The sequence below is a fragment of the Arvicola amphibius genome, chromosome 6, assembly GCF_903992535.2.
Source record: "Arvicola amphibius chromosome 6, mArvAmp1.2, whole genome shotgun sequence".
In the NCBI taxonomy this organism is placed as follows: domain Eukaryota; kingdom Metazoa; phylum Chordata; class Mammalia; order Rodentia; family Cricetidae; genus Arvicola; species Arvicola amphibius.
In genome coordinates, this window is record NC_052052.2 from 259,672 (window position 1) to 270,303 (window position 10,632).

The following is a 10,632-nucleotide window of genomic DNA, read 5'->3' on the forward strand; positions in this document are numbered from 1 at the left end:
AAACAAACAAACAAAAAAAAACACTCTGCCAGACATTCTACAGAAAACAGAAGAAAGAAAGAAAGAAAGAAAGAAAGAAAGAAAGAAAGAAAGAAAGAGAAAGAGAGAGAGAGAGAAAGGAAGAAAGGAAGAAAGGAAGAAAGGAAGAAAGAAAGAAAGAAAGAAAGAAAGAAAGAAAGAAAGAAAGAAAGAGACAAACTTTGTCAGTACAAGGCAAAACAGGTCTTCAAATTTCCTGCTTCACTGAAAAGTCTGCCAGATATTATGGGCCTGTAGGTTGAAGATGGATTCTCCAATATTACAGAAGAATTTTGGGTGACTGTCCAGGCAGCAAGATGTCTCTGTCAATTGTAGAACTTTGGAAGTTGTTTACAATATACTTCATGTTTACCTAGATAATATTATATCCTTCTAGGGTCTTTGATGGAGTTAAAGGATAGTTATAGTTAGTGTTCCTTAGTTATGAGGAAAGATAAACATAAAACTTTAGATTCTCAAAGATAGGATAAATAGCAGAATATTTTCCTTAACTTACCAAATATAAATGGACTAAATATTATAACTATAATTATTGCTTAATAACTGTTTTGTTAGATGTAATTTTACTATTTTAAAGTTAAAACCTTTCTTTTCATTTAGACAGAAAAGGGGAGATTAATAAAAATAGGTTAAATTAAGATGTAAGAGCTAGATAGAAATATGTACAAACCATTGGCCAAACAATGTTGTAACTAATAGTTTCAATGTGATTATTCAGGTCTGGGCATCTGGGAAAGGAAGGCATAGTCTCTGCCTACACATAGGAAACAAGTCAGTAAGCTTGCTCTGCTGTTCCTACCACCAGGTTCCTGCCTTGAGTTCCTGCCCTGACTTCCCTTCATAACACACTGTTATGTAAACTGCCTGGACAGTCACCCAAAGTTCCTCTGTACCATTGGGGCATCCATCTTCAGCCTACAGGCCCATAGTTTCAAGCAGACGTTTCCATGAAGCAGGAAATTTCAAAGGCAGTTCAGTCAGTATCTGCTGTGTCCTGCAGAATGTCTTGCAGACTCTTTCATGAATCAGGAACCCCAAAAGATCATCTCACCTATAGGCAAGTTCAGCAGTCCTCTCTCTGAGGGTTCTCTGTGTCCAGTTTATACAATAGTCCAGGCAAGAGCAGTTTCTTGCCCAAATGGCTATCAAACTCAATAAGGAGCCTCTTCGATGCCCATCTTCCTCTTGAAGTAGATTGGTGCTGCCAAGAGCAGATGTGTCTCATTGTCATGAAAAGCTCTAAGTTATTAAAACATTTAAAATGCCATATTCTATAGTCTTTGAAAGATATTAGGAATGCCTATCTAACTGAAATATATCTCTATATATCTAGAAAATCTAACATGACTATAAGTTTTACTATTATTGATGATTATCCATTAGCAACCAATATTTTCTAATTACACATTACATTTTTAAAATGAACTACACAATCATAATACCTTAATCAAGATCAGAAATACATATACATATAACAAAATTGACCTTAAATTTAAGTCACTAAAGCAAAATCTATATCAATGCAAATTATTCATATCTATATCATATCCCCCTTTAAATGTAAAAGAACATTTGTAAACAATATTTGGGAATATGGGTGCAGTTATTTCTCTCCAAACTGCTTCCTGCTGAATGGGGACGCTGTTAATCATATCTTTCATGGTGTAACCTGTGTGCCAGGTTCATCTCAGTCATCAGTTGAGCGAAGTAATTTTTTGAGGGTATTCGTAGCAACCTTTCAGGAGGGCGTGGTCTATCATACCATATTGGGATAGATGCAATCCACAGGGTCTCATTTTCTGTAAAAACAAAAGAAGAATCTCTTTTCCAAAGTATCATATCCTTAGATCCAAATTCTGAAGTCAATGTATTTTCAAAATATCTATCTTGGATTAGTTCAGCAGCATTTATAAACAAATATCTTTTAGCAGCTGTTGCTCCTTCCTCAGCATTCAAACAATTCAAAAAGAGCATAATAGCATACAGTATCAAGATTCGCTGTGTATTTTCCATCTTTGTGTGGCTTTATTTTAACCTCTATTTCATTTACTTTTACTTTTAACTTTTTGCTTTTTGAAACAGGTTCTCTGTATATCTTTGACCTAGAATAACTCTTTAGACCAGGCTGTCCTTGAACTCACAGAGATCCTCCTGTCTCTGCCTCCCCAGTGCTGGGATTAAAGGCGTGTGCTACCACACCTTGAAGTCTCAGAGAGGTCAATCTACCTCTGCCTCCCAAGTGTTGGGATTAAAGGTGTGTACCACCACACCCAAACTACTCTTTCTTTCTTCCTTTTTTACCCTAAGAACTTTAACCTTTAGCATGCATATATTTTTAACACAGTGTAAATCATTTAGACGTTTTCTTTGTTTTTGAATATCTCTTTACTGTATCTCTCTCTTTTTCTGACCATATGAGCTTTTAAATTACTGAGCAATATGGGTAGGATTCAAGGCATGGCTTTGCTGGCTAGATCCAGCCCATTCCTTACCTTTCCAGCCTCATGGCAGAGGTACCTGCTGTAGCCATTTTTATTGCCACAACTCTACGGTGTTTCAAGGTCCCTGCCAGCAAGCAAGCTTCAGCAGTGTGCTTGCAAACCACACGGATTGCCTGCCTGAAAGAGTCAGAGTTTGCCCTGGCAGGACGGACCAGAATGCCAGCATTTTAAAATGGCACAACTTTTTTCCTGCTACAGCTGAAAACAAACAAGCATGAAGTCAGCTTTTATCAACGCCATTTAAGTGTTTCGTAGCAGGACCTCTTAAAAGAGCTGCAGGGTTTTGCAGCTAAAGCTGAGTCAGGACGCCTCTCTTAGATGAGAGCTTGTGCTAGCCTCTAGCAAACAGAACAGACCCGAGAAATTGCTGCTACCGAGAAAACATGCTTTACTCTATTCTTTCCCAAGCTCTCTCAGGCTTTCTGTGGATTCAGTTATCCACGTGGGCGCCACGGCCCACGAGACAAAGTCAGAAGTAGTGTGTAGCGTATCTCCGATGTGACGGGGATGGGCCACGGGGATCCATATAGGTCCAACAAGCCGCCGGTGGCCCGCCCTCATAGGACCAACAGCATTATCTAATGTTCTGGTTGACTGTGGACGCAGACACTTGAGCAGCACAGCACAATCCCCACTAATCAGAGGCCTCTCCCCACTTCCACCCTACGAATCCACCTCTAGACTCACCTTTGCCAGTTGGCCACTTCCCCAAAGAGCCACCTTTCCCTCTGGGTCCCGCCTCCTCCCCGACCCCACCCCTGCACTCCTCTCCTTGCCTGCCTTTGGGACCCACTGATCCGCGCCTCACCATTTAGGCCACACCCAGGCTTGGACTGAGACTTTGCCCCATGGAATAACGATACACAGTTGGTGGCGAGCAACGACGACCACTGCGGGCGCCGGCCACCGGTTCAAACTGAGGCTGTCTCAGGCAGGCTTGCGTCTTGACGTGGCAGCGGTAACCGAAGACCAGAAGCTGAGACCGCGCGAGCGGGTGGGGAGGGGAGGCGCCAGCGTGCAAAGGTGCACTGGCACCAGGTCCCTGCCAGAGTGAGCACTGGGAGGAGCCAGAGTATCTGAATGGCGGCTTGAGGTCAGCCACAGCCCCCGACCTGAGTGGTACCAGCCGCCCGCAGCATCTTGGGTGCCTGGGGATATCGACGGGGATCAGGACTGGGTACCAGAATAACCCGGACTCAACAGGTGGCGAGGGAAACCCGGGGTGCCATTTACTGACTGACCATGACTGAAGCTGTGAAAGGCATCCCAGGAGCTGCTCCCCAATCCAGACAAGCCTGGGTGCCAGCAGTAGGAGGGGCATTTGGAGATCCCAGGGTCCTGGCCCGGTTCCAGGATTGTGACAAGTGACTACATGTGGTCCTGTGTGTGCCACAATTCCCAACATTGTGTAGTTCTGTGTGTGACCTTAGCAACAATGATAGGGATAGTCTGAGCCTGACTTGACCTGTCCTTTAACCTGGTCCGTGTGATGATTCAGCATTGTTTTGGTCACAGGGCATGTGAGATGTGAGGTGCTCAGGTGACAATATGGAAATTCTCACATACCTGGCCCTCCCAGTGACATGAGTGTGACTCCACATGTGTGCATCACTATGTATGACAGGATGCAATGTCACTAGCCCATGGGACATGGAAGAACCTTTCCCCATCACGGGTGGTCTGTGGCTTTCTGGCATCTTCAGTAAAGTTCTCCTCAGCTCTGTATCTACTGGTATTGGGCCCAGGGGTGTGTTAGGATTCCCCTGCTCCCCGCAGCTGGATCCAGATTCTCTAGGACCTCTGTAAATCTCCTCTCTGCCCTAATCAAAAGCACAGCTCGTTAGACCTTGGTGTTAGAGGTGAGGGGGCTGAGACCTGCCCAAGCTGGAACTAGCCTGGGCTCTCCTGGTCATACTCAACCTTGTAGTACAGAATTTCTAGGGCTAATGGCAGAACCTGGGTGGCTGTGACCCTCATGACGTTAAACTTTGCTATTTCAGTATCCAGGCTGGCCCAAAGAAGGCTGGGGTCTGCCGGAAGGGTCCTATGGTCTATAAGTTTTCAGATCACTACAGGTTCTCAGCTTCACGGTGTTGGGTAGCAGCCAAATCAAGAGTTGTCCTTGCCTTTCTGAAGCCAGTAAAGATGAACGCTGGCTCCTGCCCCCTCCCCAACTTTGGTCCTACTGTGATCCAGTCAGGTCACCTGGGTGGAGGTTGGATTGTGGGAATATGCAGGAGGAGACTAACAGGACAAACCTGAATGGTGGGGGATGAAGAAAGGGTACACAGAGAAACAGTATTTATACAAAATAATTTATTTTGAAATGTACCGTTCATAATGGCCAGAGACAGATGACAAGTCCCTGTTGTGAATGGGCAGAGGTGCCCTACCTTTCCACTGTCACTCTTATTAAGAGAACTGGCTGCTCAGCGTCCCCACTGAGTGGAAGGGTCCAGCCCTTCCCAAAGAAAGGAACTAGGAAGGACCCTGGTAAAATGTCTTGAGAAAGAAAGGAGTGGGGGAGGGGGGAGGAAACTTCAGAGTATAAAATAAATAAATTTAATTAAAAAAAGAAAGGATGGCAAACTCCTGCCTTTTGGGGACTTCGGTGTGTCCAGGAAGGTCAGGGCCTGACCAGACATTCCTGGGTTCCTTTCCCCATCTGTATGACAGGGTCAGAGGGCAGTTTCTGGAGCCCTTAGACACCTGTATTTCTTAGAGGCTTTGAAGACCCTTTTCTTCCTATTGGCACCTAGCCCTAGAGAGTGAGGGACACATACATGTCTTTGGTTCTGGGAAACCAACTTCCAAAGCTGCTGTGTTCTTGACCTTGTTAGATCAGGATCCATGCATGGAGCAAGCAGGATAGTTGGCATGGCCAAAGTGTTGACCCTATTTGTTGGCTAGGAGCCCAAGAAAGAGCGAATCAGTAGTCGAGGTGACAGTGGCAGTGACTACAGATGGCCGGTTAATGCAGCGCAGATTTCCAGTTTTGAATGCACAGTGCACAGGCCAGAGTACCACACAAAATAGCAACAGCAACAGCACAGAAACCAGTAATACCTGACGCCAGTCTCCAAACCGTGTCCAGCAGCGGGCCAGCCAGCCTCTCCTGGGTTCAGGAGGGGCCGGGACAGGTGCAGGTAGTGTGGGTTCCGCTGGTTTGCTCAGGCCTACCTCTACACACACAAAGTCACTGGCCTCTTGGCCAGACGTGGTGGACAAAGGGCGGTAACACAGTTTGGTGCCCTCAAGCCACACGGGCTCCTCTCTCTGCAAGTGCACTGGCATCTTGGCCTGCAGCTGACGGCTGGTGCGCAGTGCAGGAGCCCCAGCAGCAGGCACAGCGGTGGGCTGCCGGCAGAACGGGCAGGGTACAGCTTCTCTGCCAGGACGGCCTGCAGGCTGGGCAGCTGCCAGCCTAGCCAAACACTCAAGGCAGAAGACATGAGAACAGGAGAGCTCCTTGGGTGTCTTGAAGATGTTGTCATAGCCTGAGAAGCAGATGGAACACTCCAGTGGGGAGGCCACCTTCTCTGAGCCAGGAGTACCGGGGGATCTGGGGCTTCCAACTGAGCCAGGGGATCTGGGGCTTCCAACTGAGCCAGGGGATCTGGGGCTTCCAACTGAGCCAGGGGATCTGGGGCTTCCAACTGAGCCAGGGGATCTGGGGCTTCCAACTGGGCCAGGCGACCTGGGCACCGTGGCTGTGGAGCTGCTCTGGCGGTGAGCTGTGTACCACACCCGTGGGCCCGATGACATGATTCTGAGCTGTGGAACAGAGACAGGCCATCACGAGCTGCCCTTTTCCTGGAAAGTCAGTCTGTCACACCACCTCTTCTCTTCCCCTGCATCAGACCCAAAGATCCCAACGAAGGACACCATCTACCTATAGGCACCTCCAAAATCCCACCCACGGCCAATCTGTAACTTAGCCTCTTCCATTCATTACAAGGTCAACAATCCTACGGTATGCCAGGCATGAACACCCTAGATGGGTTTCAATAGAGGCCATGTGCTAGGAATCGTCAACATGGTGGCTGGACACCTGTTGCCCATCCTTACCCATGCTGATGAGAGTCACCCACTGTGGCTACTATTTATGTCTATGCTCTGCAAGGCTGAACCCATACCAAAGAACACTAACAGGTCCCATATGGAGAAGTCAGCTCCAAAGCAGAGTGACTTAGCTAGGGGCTTCTGTACCAGAACCAATTGGATACTGGGCCCTGGCAGGTTCATGAGCTACCTGTGGCTCTGGAACGAGGAGGAGGGGTTTGAACTTGGTCCCAGTGTGGGACCCTGATTTGTATGGCACACATCTGAGTTGCCAGGAGACATATAAGGATTCTGGGGTGGTTGGGAGAACACGTGGGCCCATAAAGCTCTGAGAAACGGAGGCCTGAGTTTCTAACAGCTGCAGCCTGGAATCTAGGGCTAGCTTGTTTGGTAGGGATAAGGACAAGTGCCAGAACCCAGAAACAAGTGCCAGGGGTAAAAATGGTCCTTAGTCAATGGCCAGAGGAATGAAGCTGCTTCAGACATGCCCACTCACACACTTGTGCAGTCAGAGAGACAGACAGACAGACAGACAGACCACACACACACACACATACACACACACACACACACACACACACACACACACACACACACACCTGCCCTGTTCTGCCAATATCAGACTCATACAGATTCCTGTCCAGTGGGATGTGGAAGATTCAGGCCTTCTTTGACCCCTTCCCCTACTTCCCTGAGAGGAATGCTAGAAACACACTGACCTCCCCTGGGCCAGGCTGCCACTTCAGGAGCCACAGGCATCCTGATCACAGCCCAAGCACTGGCCTTATAACCCATGGAGCCCAGCAGTCACAGCAGAGATAATCCCTCTCCCTGCCTCACTGGTCAACCCTGAGTGGGTGAGTAAAATGGCTCAAGGATTGCTGAGTCATCACTGGGTCTATGTGAGTCATCTGACGTCACTGTGACATCAGGAGGGCTCCAGCCTTCTGGCATTCGAAGTCACCACTTCCTGGATGCAGCAGTGGCCTTGACAAGTCTGACAAAGTCTATCCTCCTCTGACCTGTGCTGTTCGTAGGATTGATTCCTTGGCACCAGGCCCCACCTTCCATAAAGGGGCCTCGTCCCGAGACTGTATAGCTGAAAGGTTGAGCTGACCTTACCTGGTAGCCAGGAGTCAGTTCCTGGGCATGATCCTCTTCCCTGGTCACAGCAAAGCTCTGTGCCTCTAGGCTCACTTGTTCCCCCTCCTTCAGGTCCGGCCCAGCCTCTGCTTCACCTGGCAGGTGTTCCTCCACAGGCCAGCAGCCAACAGCCTTCTATGGTACCAGTCCAGCTGGCGCACCTCTTCTGTGTACGTGGGAATGGAAGGTACGATGTGTGTGTTCATCCAGGAGCTGGCTGACTGAGACAGGTGTGAATTCTCAGGCCATGAGCTTTGAAGCAGGTTTATTTATACCTTCTAGGTAACAGCAGCTGGGGGTGTGGCCCTGAACACATTAGACATCAGAGATTGGCTGGTCTCTCCCTGGCAGGCCCAGAATGGGTGTGGAGCCAGAATAGGTCCAGGATCAGCACAGGCCTCTAGTCTTAGGACTCAGGACTAAGAGTAGATGCTCATTTTTTCAGATAAAGCCCCTCTCCTTTGGAAAGCAAGTGTGCCCACCTGGTCCCAAGTGTACTCAGCCTAGCACACACTTAGACACACTCAGTTTGCACTTTTCTGTCCCATCTACCTGTGCCCATCAATGTCCTGCCCTTTCTTCTCCCATCTCACATATATTCTCACAATTGCTTCTTGCAAAACCCTCATCTGCTGCTGCTCCGGCACCTACTGCCTCTGGGGAACTCCTTGTCCTGGAGCCCAGGAATATAGGTGAAAGGTCATGGCTAGGCCGGCCTGGGCAACAGCCTAGATGGTGGGTCAAGTTAAGAATATTAGGGATGCTGGGCAGATGTGGTGCACACCTTTAATCCTTTAAACTCGGAAGGTAGAGGCAGATGAAACTGTGAGTTCGAGGCCAGCTGGTCTACAGAGCTAGTTCCAGGACAGCCAAGGCTACACACACACACACACACACACACACACACACAGTTTCAAATAAATAAATAGGGGCCCAGGTTGGCTGCAATAGTTTGTGGGTACCTGCTTGTTCCAGAAAGGATCAGGTGTTCTTGGAAAGATGAAATCTCAAGAAGCTTTGCCCAGGTGACACAGTAGAAGTGCTGGTCAAAAAGAGTTGATGGACAAGGAGTGTCTAGAGATAGGGTAGGGAGTGCCACACTGGAGTGGGATGAACTGGAGGCTGTGAGCAGGAGCATAGGCAGTCCTTGGCCTGCTCCAGGGCCATTGAGCTGAGATGGTCTTGCTGACCAGACGCAATAACACCAGTGGTCTTTTCTCTTCTCCACCTACTTTGGCCAGGCCAGGTTCTTCCCTATCCCTGAGATTTAGTTGTCTTCTGGCCAAGCACATCCTGAGATGGGAGCCCCCACATAGGCCTGTGGGAAGGAGATGTTGCTGGGAGGGACCTCATGAGGATAGGAGGAATAGCTGTACTCAACTACCCAAAAGTACCCACTGACCACCCAATGGTCCAAATCCCCAAAAGCTGCCACAATTTTGTTCTTAGATATCTTCATGATCAAGGCCAACTTTGAAGGGAGCTAAGATATGGGGGATTGTGGGAACCTGGAGACAATGTCCTGTCAGAGGAAGGGGGCCTGAGCATTGGAAGAATTGAGGTTCTCCTGCCTAATTCTTATGAGTATTAGTAATCAAAAATGGGGCCCAGGGAATTAGGGGCTCAAAGGAAAATGGAGGTCCTGAGAGGAGGTGGGTACCTAAGGAAGGTGTCCTCTAAAGGGTCTAGGACTGTAGAGGGCAAGATGGTGCTGAAAAGGAAGAGCTGCTGAGGGCCCAGTCCACGAGTTCTGTGTAGAGTATGACTCTGTGTCACAAGCTGCCTCTAGGAAGCTAGAGTCTCAGATGCTCTGGGAAAACCTTCAGAGGGCTCCTGGGAATATCCAAGCTCTGAGGTCACCAAGGCTACCCAGTGAACAGTCAATGTCCAGAGGCAAGTATGCTGTGAGACCTTAGGAATCTATTAGGCTTCTCCCAGGCCTGACCTCAGGGAAGTCAACTCCCTGCTGACAGAGGGACCAGGCTTTGGAGGAGCTCCAGCCAGTATAGGAAGAACTCAGACTACACTGTCAAGGGCAGTAAGTGGGGTCCATCTTGACCCGATCCTAACCAGCAGGCAAGTCAATGTGTGGGTGTGCACATCAAAATACCACCACCATTGAGTATGTGTATGCATTTGTGTGAACAGTGCCCATAAGGTCAACCTTATTTCCTCTCTTCTCACTCTGGGCCCCACAGCCTTAGGGGTTCCCTCTCTAGGAGAGGCTCTTATTGACCCCATCCTTGTACCAAACTGGTCAGTCTCTCAGTAGTACCACAAACCTACTCTGATGACAGTACTCACCACCATGGCAACTGACTTGGCTGCAAGTCCCTGATATACTGTTGGGAAACAAGATATGGCTAGTGCATGAGGTCTTTTAAGACCAGGATTTTTTTTTTTTTTTAGGTTCTCAGTCTTAGGCCCACCCATCTCTGCTTGCCTGGTGTGCATCATCTCTGCTAACCATTCTGCTGTTTTCCAAACAATGGATATGGGAGGTTGGCTGCACATTCTCACTTGGTACTGGCTGCCCTGTGGTCAGAATTCCTCCTAAGACCTCAGCTGCTGAGTAGAAACTGGTTTCCCCACAAGTAGGTGGACATTGGTGCTGAGATTGAACAGGCAGACTCTGGGGGAGAGGTGTCATTTGGTTTGGCATTTTGCCCCATCTTTTAGGGCTGCATGTAGACCTGGTCTGTTTAGACATAAGGCAGCCTGACCAACGGTATCCTTCTGTATCTCCAGCAGTGAAGACAAGGTCTCCAAAGACCTATCTGTGGCACCAGGGAGCCAGACAGGCAGTTACTTTCTCATTGCTGCCTTCCTTGGTTGCTGCCAACATCTCTTTCCAATTCTCATTAGAAATCATTCCAGAGAACCCTAG

At 48.4% G+C, this 10,632-nt stretch overlaps 1 protein-coding gene across 1 annotated transcript; it reads right to left on the minus strand.

Annotated features, from left to right (window-relative positions):
• Nucleotides 1–5,388: 5,388 nt before the first annotated feature.
• Rnf223 (ring finger protein 223) lies at nt 5,389–6,305 on the minus strand. Its single transcript, XM_038332341.1, has 2 exons — nt 6,238–6,305; nt 5,389–6,129 (listed from the first exon to the last, which is right to left on the minus strand). The coding sequence occupies exons 1-2, from the start codon at nt 6,303–6,305 to the stop codon at nt 5,436–5,438; spliced, it is 762 nt and encodes a 253-aa protein (XP_038188269.1). The 3' UTR covers nt 5,389–5,435.
• Between the last annotated feature and the right edge of the window lie 4,327 nt (nt 6,306–10,632).

Excerpts from the sequence above, each read along its gene's own strand:
- Rnf223 (XM_038332341.1), bottom strand. The coding sequence starts at position 6,305 with ATGTCATCGGGCCCACGGGTGTGGTACACAGCTCACCGCCAGAGCAGC. Across the intron at positions 6,130-6,237 it reads TCCACAGCCACGGTGCCCAG|ATCCCCTGGCTCAGTTGGAA; the intron begins GTCGCCTGGCCC and ends TGGAAGCCCCAG.